At 37.4% G+C, this 13,322-nt stretch overlaps 1 protein-coding gene across 3 annotated transcripts in view; it reads right to left on the reverse strand.

Annotated features, from left to right (window-relative positions):
• Window positions 1–1,825: 1,825 nt before the first annotated feature.
• Window positions 1,826–13,322, reverse strand: part of LOC121414338 (unconventional myosin-VI-like) — a 53,669-nt gene continuing 42,172 nt past the window's right edge. For 2 of the 3 annotated variants that reach the window (XM_041607481.1, XM_041607480.1), the window contains exons 22-29: window positions 11,982–12,226; window positions 10,468–10,629; window positions 9,667–9,759; window positions 7,738–7,848; window positions 6,302–6,402; window positions 3,867–4,007; window positions 2,818–3,039; window positions 1,826–2,178 (exon numbers count right to left, since the gene is read on the reverse strand). In XM_041607481.1, the coding sequence (XP_041463415.1) occupies window positions 1,985–2,178; window positions 2,818–3,039; window positions 3,867–4,007; window positions 6,302–6,402; window positions 7,738–7,848; window positions 9,667–9,759; window positions 10,468–10,629; window positions 11,982–12,226 (1,269 nt within the window). In that variant the 3' untranslated portion in view covers window positions 1,826–1,984. The remainder of the gene's footprint in view (window positions 2,179–2,817; window positions 3,040–3,866; window positions 4,008–6,301; window positions 6,403–7,737; window positions 7,849–9,666; window positions 9,760–10,467; window positions 10,630–11,981; window positions 12,227–13,322) is intronic. The other variant, XM_041607482.1, reaches the window with a different exon arrangement.

The raw sequence follows: 13,322 nt of genomic DNA on the forward strand, positions 1-13,322 counted from the left end.
GGAATGAGGTACTTTCATGGCAAACATACCAACATCATTTCATTTCATCTTGATAAAAATGAAAAAGAATTGGTTATCATAATTCCTCTGTGGCCAACGTTTGGGCAATGATGTATAGAAAAAATTAATTTGTGAATAGTACATTCTTGCATTAAAAAATATGTTTGTAAGGAAAGCACTGTTTGTTTGGAATGCACTGTGAAAAAAAACAGGTGTCCATTGCAAAATGAGCTGCGCAACAGCTTTCGCCAATGGAATGCATGATTTTCCTAGTATTCTACAAAAACGCCCCAACAACATCAATTTTTTATACATCTCTTTGAAACTCCTTTTCAAAGATAAATTAGGGTAGATATTTCCTCTATTCATTTAAGTTGTGACTTGACAATCTTGTCTATGTTTTGGGTATATTGTCATGGAACCCCCCCTTTTTTCAAAATATATGCCAATACAAAGGAGAATGAAGCCCTTCAGACAAGTTAGGCTGTGACATAGGAGTCACAGCTAGCCAAATCAATCATTTTTTATCAGGGCTCTAGACTGTGGAACAATCTCTCTGTTAAACTTCAGACAGCAAAGACATGTAAATTTTTCAATTTTAATTAAAAACAACATTAATAATAGGCATTTATATAGCGCCATCTATCTAGAAATATTCTATCCTGAGGCGAGTTATTATTATTAACCCGGCTTTAGCTCAAGCTGCCTCTCAGCGCTCATGCATTCAAGGAATTAATCCTGCCGGGTACCCATTCACCTTACCTGGGTCGAGTGCAGCACAATGTGGATAAATTTCTTGCTGAAGGAAATTACGCCATGGCTGGGATTCGAACCCACGACCCTTTGTTTCAAGGTCAGAAGACATATCCACTGGGCCACAACGCTCCACATTTACTTTACACTCAGTAACCCCTTTCTCTTGACAAATAATGCTAGCCTCACTGTTTCTTTCCTGTCCTGTCTTATGCCATATGCATGTATTTTTATGATTATGTACATGTATGTATTATGTTGTATGTATTACGTACTATGTGTGCTTATGAATTTTATTTTTGGGCCATCCAAACAAGCCTGATGAGCTTCCATTTGGTCCACCACTATTTTAAAATGTATATTTATACTGCTTTGTATATATTTTAATTTTGTGGAAATAAATGAAATGGGAAAATGAATGAGTGAGGAGATGTGGGAGTGTTAGGAGATTTGGAGGGATGAGCAAGAGTTCCAAAGGAGGGAGTCTTGCCCCTAAAGCATGGGATTTGGTATGTCCGATAACATAGCTGGATTCACAAATTTCCCTTGGAATGTTAGTCTTTCTCTAATCTTTGCTTTCGGTGAATATCAAGGTGCAATAGTTCATTCCAAAACAAGCCTTGCATACGAGTCATCAATGAATAGATTACAGTGCCCTTCTTGCTCAAACTTCAATTGGAGTTCCAATATAAATTGTTCTTATTTATACATAATTCATTTGTTTCTTCACACATTCACTTTATAACCCCCACCAAACAACAATGATATGGATACTAAAAAGTATGCACCATTAAAATTCATGCCTCTACCATCGCTATTTCTGAAATTTTTCATGTCATAATCTTTCCAGACCCTCAAGTCCAATTGGATCTATAAGTCTAATTGACCTGTCATATGGCCTTATAAATATTTCTAGTTCATTAATATACCATTTTCATTCAACAATAACTTAACCAGGGGGCCGTTGCAGAAAGAGTTGCAATCAATCGCAACACTTAAAATCATGCGCACCCTGATTTTCAACCAATCAACAGCGCGCACTTGGGACCTGCGATTGATTTTTTGACTTGCCTTTAAACGCAATTCTTTCTGCAAAGGGCCTCAGTGCACCTGAAAACTGGGATAAAGCCCTAAAGTGAAGAAGCTAATTCTGATTCACAACAATGATTTCAATACACAAAAAGACCTATGAAGCAGAGTGCAGATCAAAGCTAAAGAAAGTTGGTGAGCGTTAACGTGTTTTCAAGCTCTGCGTTGCCCAGGTTGGCCTAGCTTGCTTGTTGCGGACCGCGGTCAGGTGGTACTCGTGACCGCCGCTCTGCTTCCACGGCTCCTCAAACTCGCGCTCGACGATCTCTGCGTTTGGGCGTCGTGTAAGCCCGGTCTCTTCGAGGCTCATCTCGCACATGTTCTCATCGTCTTTACCTGAGAAAGATGAATGAAATCAAATGAGTTTCAAAATTCTGTGTACGAAGGTTTGAATCCCCACCTATGCATCTGATTGGCTCAGAGCAAACTTGTTACTTAAAAATAACTATTTGTTTTATGAAGCCCTCCCTTGTATGCTTTTCACACTGTACTTTTTTCCCTTAACCCCAGGATATTGGTGGAGCTAAGGGGGGGGGGCTTAGCCCCACCAATTTCCCGGGGTTAAGCTTAGCCCACCTCGTTTTCACACCACGTTTTAGCAAAGTGGGCTAGCACAGGTAAATAGTACGGTACTATCTGGCCCTGCAAAAAAGCAGGGTTACCCGGTTTATTGTGGTGCTAGCACCACAATTGCGATGCTTAGAGATGCAGCGTGAAACGAAAATGGGTTAAGGAAAAGTGGGGCTAAGCAATAGCCAATCACAGAAGTCAAAATTTCACGTTAACCACGCTCTGTCTGGTAAAATCATCAATATTCATTAGCGGTGGGATAGTCCGGGGTCAAGGCGCTAACCTCGGCAAAGCAGATAGAAAGACAGTGTGAATCCAAAAAAAGATAGTATGGGGTTAAGGATAGTATGGGGTTAAGAAAATGCAAAGTGAAAAGCATATTTGAGTACATAAAAGTAACGCTACCCGCAACAAGAAGAACCGGGACCTTGGTTGGATGTAATTCCATTTGACGAGCAATCCATTGACCATCAAAATGAGCGTACCACCAGCCCCTCTCGGGCATCTGCCCCGGGGCCACCGATTCTGTCACGGTGAAAGGTACCCTGAAGAAACGCTGGATATTCTGATTGGTCGGGGGTGCCTTCGTAGTCTTAGGGGGAGGGGCAAGCCGGTTATACTGCTGTGCTGTATGTAGAAACAACAATATACCGGGTATTCATATACCTGTGTCAAATATTTCATACAATTAAAATCACATTTTAAGAAGTTCATTGTGCATTTTTTTTGTATGAAGTATATTTTACGATTTTGATGTCAGGATTTCAATGACAATTTGCCATTCAATTTTTGTGTTCAGTACTGACATACTATTTTTTAATGTAACTATTTTCTTTATTGATTATGTGGAAATGTGCATGACCAAAAACATTGTGCATTAAAAGTGCACGACTGAAAACTGCATGTATCTAATGATTAGTGTATGAATATTACATGGCAGACATTGTGTCTATGAAGTATACATGACTGAAAACTAAGAATGAGTATATATGCATATAATTGCACTTAAATACATTACATGACTGGAAACTGTTTATGAATAGTGTATGATTGAAAACTATGGCCCGTATTCTGAAGTCGGGTTTAACTTAAACTCAGGTTTAAAGTTGTGGTTTAAGTATGGATAGCCAATTGTTGCATAAGTCACTAACAGTAGAGATATAACATAATCATTCATAATTGTCTAGAAAGTATAGATGATTGTCTTCACCCTCGATGAATCAGGAAAGAGCACAGTAAACATAAGAAACATACAACTTTATAACACTTTGGACACTTTTGGCTTCCCATAATTTCAACACAGAGTTAGACCATGGTCTAAGTTGAGCCTGACTTTGGAATTGCGGGCCTATGTGTATGAATATTGTACAGTATGATTGAAAACTATCTGTATGAATGTATGATTGAAAAACTATGTGTATGAATGGCATATGATTGAAAACAGAAGTACGAACCGCTATCAAAGATAGATTGCGGAGCTCTTTCAGGGCCATCCTTGTTGCCAGGGGCAACCTTCTTGTTCTTCATCTTCCAGGCATGGTAGACCTTCAGACGACGATGAAACTCCTCCTTGCAGGCAGACAGCAGTGTGATGTCTAGCATTGAAAAATACATTTGTAGAACAGATTTTAGAAAGGAAATATGAGGTGATCACAGGCAAATACAGAGCATTTTCCATGCTAAAAATGCAAATTAACAAAAAGAAAAATCATACAGGATTGTATTATTTACAATGTGACTGGATGTACATTGTTTTCTTGGTACGCTAGATTTCCCCTGTCTTGCCTATCTGAAATATATCTTATTAAGAAAATAGGGCACTTTCTTTTCCATTATTCATAGTACCGGGTACATGAAATATCATATCTTCATACACTTCTGTTAGAACATGTCTTCCTAGTTAAAAAATAAGTTTCAGTAATGATTTTCTCACAGAGTATAATATATTGTTACATTCTTGGAGTACAAAATTTGAATAAACATAATATCAAATAACAAAATATAAAATAATTGAGGAGATGACATTGACAGCTAGCTCATTGCATATTCATAAGGCTATGCATAAAGCTGTTAAGTAATGAAAAACTTTGAAATGTCTTAACTTTATTATTCCTTATCAAATTTAAATGAAATTTTCAGCTCTCTGTTCGCCCGATTTTACTCTTTCTAATCTTGTTTAAATAGAATAATTTTCAGCCTGGGTATACCCCTTGGGGTAAGTAAAAATCTGTCTAAAAGAACAACAATTTATCCTTTTTTTTCTGTTTACAATTTACTACACTACATGCAATGCAAGCAGATAACCCAAAGTACATGTATCATATGATATTAATTACATAAAATTACCCCTTTTCAGAAAATTAAGAATGGATTTGCATGCAATATGCATGCAAACAATATTATTTATCATTAAACACACCATTTTTTACACATCATTATGAGAATATATTCAGACACCAGGAACCGTTAAGATTTGAAATTCATTGACTTTTATACACAAGAAACACCATGTAAGGCAGCTGCTTGCATTTCATCGGCAGTCATCCAAATCACACATACAGCGGTGCAAACCCATTTCACAGAATATCGCATTCAAAGTTTGCCATAATTTTCAAACTTAGTTCCTTAGCCTTACAACATATTTATTGCTTGAAAAATACATGGTTGGAAAGACCAAGAAAATTGCTCTGACATTGGTATCTTTATTTTTACACAAAAGGATCCGAGAAAAAGAGCTACATGCTTGTAAGTTGTAACTTTGGTTTGAGCGACACAGTTTTTCCCTGTAAAAAAACGCCATAGGGAAAAAGTGATACAATATTTTTGACTGACCGCGATTTCAATACGCGCAATCAGTCAGAACGTTGTTTCGCTTTTCATGTGCAAAGTCAATGCAGTGCTCAGTGCCGATATGACGGTTTGGTTGACCATGCACATTGAAATCACTGTCAGTCAAAACGTCGTATCGCTCTGTTACAGTACGTTTCCAATGGGATTTGCGAATTTTATTAAAAAATTTGTATGGCATCGTGGTGAAAATCCTCTCTTATCTCAGAAAATGAAATAAATTGCTGCCTAGAAGTTCAGTTATGAATAGAGTAGGAATTGTTCTTTCATTTTCTGCAAAAATCTTAAAATCAATTTTTTAAAATCAAAACTGACTGGTACGATGGTTCAGATGACCGTTGACGATATAATGTCACAATATCAAAACTTAACTCAGAATACCCTTTATTCTTTTATGATTTATGTTGAATTATTACCAACATGTTTCACTAATTTTTTTTTATTGCTTTTTATCATAGCCAACCAATCTTATCAGATTATTGACGAATCCAGGTAGGGGCCCATCTGGGCCTCATCTTACAAAGAGTTACGATTGATCCCATCAATCATAACTCTATGGAAATTGATCAGTGTCATAATTTTTTTCACAAGAAATTTGCAAACTGTCCTTTGTAAACAAAGGAGAACACACCAAATTGTCAAGAAATCAATGAATTTATGGATATACATTCATATCCAGATTCTTTTTTGAACAAACATGCATTTTATATGTTCACTTTGCTGGCTTTCCATACTTGCGATTGGTCGGATTAATCGCAACTCTTTGTAAGATGGGCCCCTGGCCTGTGCCCCCCCTTAATGAGAACCAAAAAAAATATTTGTTATCGGTTTATGCCGTGCATACGCAAGTAACGACCTTTTTTATTTGCTGGTCAATTTTTTGTGGCATAAATTACCGGTAATTGGGATTGAAGACCTTTTTTGGTGGGCTTATATTTTTTTCTCTACAAAAGCCCTCCCCCCTTGTGGAAAATCCTGGATCCATCCCTGTATGAGAAAATGACTCAATTATAATATTAAATGACTTTATAATAAAATTTACCAGTTGATGTGTTGATAGTATCTCTCAGATCAGCATACTTCCACGTTGTTAGATCAAGTGACTTGGTCGGTGCTGCGGCCTGAACAACAGTCGCTTCAGCGCTGCAATGATAGGATGGTGTTAGTGTGAATGAACCCTAGATACCATTGTTAGTGTAATACACAATGGGCGATTTCAAGTTCAGTGTTGGCCTTTCGGTGTTGGTGTCAGGTCAATTTATACAGGAGTACATGTATATAAAACCAAACATGAAATGAACTTGATCATGACTAAGTGTCGCTAACTAGGTGTTGTTGGGCTGTCAATATTGTGATCTGGTAACATTTAAAATCGGAATAGGTTTTCCAGCTGGGAAATGCAATCCATATTGTGCTTCAAACACCAACACCGCACTTGAGATCACCTTGTTTGGCCATTTCATAATACATGTGCGTAAGTTGAATCCTCATTGTGATGTCACTCAGTCACGTTAATCCTAGGAGAATAGCGAACAACATGAGTTCAACACTATCTAAAGATCCTTGTGTTTCTCTTCAAAGTGATTACGAACCTTTTTAAAGGATGCAGTTTTCCTGGGATTCTCCTGGGGGCCGTTTCATAAAGCTGTTCGTAAGTTAAGAGCGACATTAAGAACGACTGGTGATCCTTTCTTACGCGCTAAACTATCGCCAATGAACATTTTGGTGTATACCATTTACAGCAAGAAAAAGGTTCACCAATCGTTCTTGAAGTCGCTCTTAACTTACAAACAGCTTTATGAAACAAGTACCAGGTTATTATTCATTCCCTCACTTGGGGATTATTCATTGGCTTAAACATTTCCTTCTTTAATTTTCAAAATCTCACTCACGGAGCGAGGTATGTATGAAAATGTTGGAGACCCGCAAAGAGAAAAAGGCCTCTCATGATAATGTTAAATGCTCATGTAGTATGAAATGTACAAATTATTTCTCATATTAAGATTATAATAATGAATATAATAAAAGTGGCTACTCATATAGCGTACAGGACATGTACACCTCTTGAGCTCAAGCTGAAAGAAAATACGATATATACACATAGACTATAAAATAAAAGATATTATCCTGAATATACTGTAACGTATCATAAAAGTGTGTAATGACAGAGGAAGAAATGGATATTCAGTTGGGACATGAACGCTTCTGTTGATGAAAATTGGCATAATTGGATAAGTAGTTGATTACAGAGGTTCGGTCTTATAACTTAAAAAAAACATCATCCCCCGGTCCTTGTTTTGCATGAGCCAAGTTTGAAATAAAATCAAACCATTTTTTTCTACTTGACATCCCCAAAATGAAAGCATTCAACCTAACACCTAATGCCTGATTTGTTATTTAGGGGATCCGATATATACGATTAAAAGTTTCTATAAAGGTTTCATGAACTTGGTTTATATTGAGAATAGATATGCATACAAAATGGCCTGGGATGGTGACTGAGTTTGAGGAGATACTCTTGGGGATGTTGGGTTTGATACTGGTAGTGATTTATTGTGAACAGGTGATGCAGTTACTGATGCCTCGACTCTTCACCGTTTCAAAATACATGCATGCAGTTTGAGGAATTGAATAAAAGATACATCAATCGTAAAAATGATATACCAAAGAAATGAAATATTTGTAAATAAGATTGAAAAAGTACTTTACAGATTACAAGGAGTGGATTATAGGATAAATAGGAATACATCATGATACAGAAAATGATGGTAACATGATAGGGGAGGGAATGAAGAATTCAGAATTAAACAAAGCAAAAGAACAAAAGAGAAAAGTGTATTCAAACATGAATAAATTCATTATCCGATAAAAGAGAATGTCATCAAAGAGAAGTACAGTCACTTAATACTAAAACTGATAGACTGATAGAGGCAAAGGGCCAATGCAATCCAAATTCAAGTTAATTCCTAATGTTGCATGGTGATATATCAACTTATGTATCGCTATTGAAGTATTCAGGTACATTCCATAAATTTTTGACTAATCTTTAAAAGAATACCGTTCAACTTTATGAGCGCTACTCTTTCAAACAGAGAATTCACGGTCCCGTATTATAAAGAGTTAAAATTGATCCAATCAACCTCAACTATATGGAAAGCCATCAATTCTACAGGAGATTTGCACACTGTCGCTGTAAACAAAGAGAAGCAAAGTCAATAAACATCATATCGAGAAAATGTTTCGAACAAACCTGAATTTTAGATGTTGACATTGCTGGCTTTCTTACTTGTAGTTGATCGGATCAATCGCAACTTTTTAGGCACGGGCCCGCCTTACAAAGAGCTGTGATTGATCCCATCAATCGTAAATAAAGGAAGCCAGCAGAGTTCCAAAAAATTCTAGACATGAGTATGCCCATAAATTCATTTGATTTATTGATAATTTGATGTGTTCTCCTTTGTCTACAAAGGACATTTTGCAAATTTCCTGCAGAAAAAATCATGACACTGATGGATTTCCACAGAGTTACGATTGACTAGATCACTTGTAACTCTTTGTAAGACAGGGCCTAGATCTCATCACCCCAATTTGACATCATCTGTCAATCAGAGTGACTTATAAACACCGGTATGTTACTGCCCACAGCACATACCGGTACTCCCCAGAGAATTCCAAACTCTCGTACTTATTTCCAATAATACCTTAGTTTCCACTGCCTTTCTAATGCTGGTGATGCTAAAGGATTTCAAACATCGCACCTTGTATGTAAAGACTTTTAGCTCTTGGAAAACTGAATACCACTGTCACTTGCTAACTCACTAATAAAATGCTGGCTGATGACTGACAGATGTCACAGTGTGGATCAGTTGGGTGTTTCATGAAAGTTGTCAGCACTGACTAAATTGTCAGTGCTGACAATTTCAGTGAAATCCTTGGTTTTGATTGGCTGAAAGGCACTGGCCTCTGACTGTCACTATGGTAACAGTCGGAGAAAGACAACTTGTCAGTCCTGTCAACTTTCATGTAACGGTCCCCTGATTACTGAATATTGCACATTTGATTCACACATCAACATTGTCATCTCCAAATGATTCATTGCATTTCATTTGCATGTCTTTGGTTTTATAAAAAACAAGGAATGAGAAATATGGGTACATGTTCCATGACATTTGCTCCGGCGACAATTGCTCCGATGGAATATCTGCACGTTGTTAAGCCAAACATAAAACCTAACCTCCAAAACTAAATAGATCCTAATCCTAATCTTTACATTATTCTGAACCACAAACTCTATCACAATCCTAACTCTACGCTCTCTGAAATATCTAAGACCGGAGCAAATACGTCACACAGGAGCAAATGTCGCACAAGCAAATGTCGTGTCACCGAAAATGAGGTGTTTCTTACCGAGCTACAAGAGACTCCTCTGCAATCACCTGAGAGTTGGCTTCCTCAGAGAGACGCTGGGCTAATTCATAGTCACGACGTTCCTGCTCCTCCCTATATTCACACAAATCGTGATTAAAATATTTGATTCTGTTTATGGTAGCACTCCCGATGGAACTTGGCAGGAAAGCTTGTTGCTAGTAGACGCCAAGCTGGTATATAACCAATTACCTAGGAATCATTTTACATCTAGGTTGATCAGTCATAGTGGCTGATGTTGTAAACGACAGATATTACTCTCGGGCCCTTTCATCAAAGTGGGGATTTGAACTTACAACTTTTGTGATTATGAGGCTAATGCTCTAACCACTGGACCACACCACCTGTTGTTTAATTGATATAATTGTATAGCGCATATTTTCCACGAATTAGAGCTTTGATATTCCATTCCTGGTCAGTACAGGAAAGAAAGATACATACAAAACTACCAGACAGTAACAGTATTAACCTAAGTCCAGTGCATACAGGATCGCGGTATTATAATTATTGCTAAGCTTTTCAATTTTTGTTTGAATTGATCCAATATTGATATTAATATCTATCTATACAAATCAACTCTATACAAATCAAGTTGATGCTTTTGCCAATTAAATGTTTATTTACAGCCTGACATTTTTGACGATCCTTTGTCTTCTGGATGCAATGTGCACTGGGCTTTATACTATATTTGAAAATCGGATCGCAATGGATCATGTAGCGTATGCTGGGCTTTACTGGAAATCGGATCGAAATGGATCTTGTAGGGTGTACCGGGCCTTATACCTTCTACGTTGCTCTTCTTCTGCTTGTCGCTGCATCTCTTCCAGCTTTTGTCTATCTGCTTCTATTTGCCTTTTCTCTGCTTCTAATCTTTTCCTCTCTTCTTCCAGTTTGATACGAAGCTCCTCCTCCTCCTTGAGGCGCTTTGCTTCCATTTCTGCTTTCCTGCATGCAAGAGATGCAAAAATATTGCAAGATTAATAAATTCATCAAGCTTGCAAAGCTTCATAAAATGATGACGATGATGATGATAATAATAACAAAATAACATCCTAACGGTACTCTGTATCCTGATAAGGGCCCCGTAACACAAAGATTAGCGATGAATAGCAAACATGAGAGAAAACCTCCAAATAGTTCCTGGTCAGTGTATTGCGCCAAATGCGCGTGTAATGTTGATATTGATTGGTCAGTTCATTTAGCGATTGATCGCTAATCTTTGTGTTACGGAGCCCAGGGCAGGACGATACAAAATCTTGTTCTTTACTGAAATGACAAAATTAAATCAAATTAATAATATACAACATTTATATAGCACTTAATGCAAATGTTTCTAAACGCTGCATATTATTACCATGGCGTTAGTACTGCAACGATAATCGAACACTTGAATATTTGGGGAATTCCTTCCAATGGGGTACCCATTTACTACACCTGGGTGGAGAGTGCCATGGTGGGATTCAAACCCCACACTTTGTGGTTCAAAGTTCGGAGGCTTATCCCACTTAGCCGCCACACAACATGCAACAGTAGGTAATGACAAACACAAGAATTTATAATGATGGCGGCTCAGATGTCAGGCCCTAACTATTGGGCAGGGAAAAGATTACACAGGCCTAGGACTGAGAGTCTTGGAAAATCCTCATTCATTGCAATATCATATCTTATTTAAAAAACAAGTCCACCCCAGAAAAATGTTACTTTGAACAAATAGAGAAAAATCAAACAAGCATAACGCTGAAAACTTCATCAAAATCAGATGAAAAGTAAGAAAGATATTGACATTTGAAAGTTTTGCTTGTACATGTATGCACAACTCAGTGACATGCAAACGATGATGTCCCTCACTCACTGTTTATTATGCAATATTTCATTTTTTACAGATTTGAAAATAAGGCCCAAATTGTAATTAAACCACCTTGTAATTAAACAATGCTAAATCCACATGTTCACAGAGGGATTAATAGTTGTTTCACTTGATAATGTGGAGAGAATTAGAATATTTCACATGTCATATAACAAAAGAAATAGTAAGTGGATGATGTCATCAGTCTCATCATTTGCATACCGACCAGGATGTGCATATATTGTATATTTTTTGCCTGTTATTGAGAAATTATGAGTTTCGGGTGGCTCAATCTGGCAAATACATAAAACCGCCATGCTAAACACATGGTCCCTGATTTGAAACACCTGCTCTACTTGTCCTTTTCCAGAAGAACTGTTGACTTTAATATTCATGCCATCAAAATTTCATGACAAGGACACCCGAATCAATGCAATTTCAGTTTACTTACAATCTCTTTTCTTCTTCCTCCTGCTTCTTCTTCCTTTCTCTCTCTTCTTCCTCGGCCTTCCTCTTTCTCTCTTCCTCTTCTCGTCTCTTCCGCTCCCTTTCCATCTCTTCTTGTATCTTGCGGAGTCTCTCCGCCTCGGCGTCCTCCGCTTTTTTCTTGTTGATCAGGTCCAGGAGTTGCTTCCTCATCTGATTGGACAGGTTTAGGTAGGCGTCCTCCATCTGTCTCCTGGTCATGACGGTCGTCTGGAGGGTGATCAAACAAAAGACAGCATATATAATTTCTTTATTGGCTTACATGTATTTGTATTTTTTATTTCCCAGCAAAATGATAACAAACATGACAAGATACAATACAAACATTACAAGTATGAAATTGCCCACCAGCCAATATGCCGGGATCACCTAAAAAAATTAAAAAATTTTGTTGAGAGGTTCTCCTCATTAGCTGGTGCCGACTTAGTACATGTACATTAAGTAAAACATAGGATGGCTCGACAGCAATGAATGCCAGTTAGATTGAAGTAATATAGACATAAATACAAACATGTAATTACATGTATAACAGAATTTTGGAATAAGTCTTCACCGTTATACAAGAGAAAAAACGAGCCCCAGTATCAAATTGTAATGTCGATGCAAGAACTCCCTTAACCCTATCTAGGCCGGGGGGGGGGGGGGGGGGGGGGGGGCGGCCTCCCAGGCCCCCCCTAAGATCTTGGCCGTCGACCGCGGAATCGCGCCGAAAATTGTCACGTGGGTTGCCTGGGACATAATCTACAAGATTGTATAGTGATTTATTTCATGCGAATCGCTTTTAAGTGATTATGCTAATTTATGCGTAATTAGTATGCGAAATCATACTTTTTCCTCTAACTCCCTAAATAGAGCTCCAAATGTACTAATTTTTGGTATAGAAACTCTTTGTGGTGTCCTTAGCAAGTGTACATGAAAAAATTGTGATATCAAATCATTTTCTTATGTATTATATTATTTTTTTGCAATTTCTTATGTATTTCGTTGTTTTTTTGACCTTTTGTTTTTCATTGTTTTTTCAATGAAATTTGTTGGGGACTCTTCTGTGATCATAAAAAGCATAAAATGAATACATTTAGACTAGCAAAACTAAAAATAATCATACATTTATGAATTTTGGTTGAAAACACAATTTGCATTGACTTTGTACACAAAATCACGTTTTTGAGCAATTTTCGGTCTGACATGCACTTACATAATGTTGCGTAATTTCAGAACCACGTACCCGGGTGACGCAAAATTGGTCTCAAAAGTTGCGCAAGACTTGAAAGTAAAAAGTAAGCGAGCGACGTGGTCTAAAAATTTC

This window comes from Lytechinus variegatus, chromosome 4 (genome assembly GCF_018143015.1).
Source record: "Lytechinus variegatus isolate NC3 chromosome 4, Lvar_3.0, whole genome shotgun sequence".
Taxonomy (NCBI): Eukaryota; Metazoa; Echinodermata; class Echinoidea; order Temnopleuroida; family Toxopneustidae; genus Lytechinus; species Lytechinus variegatus.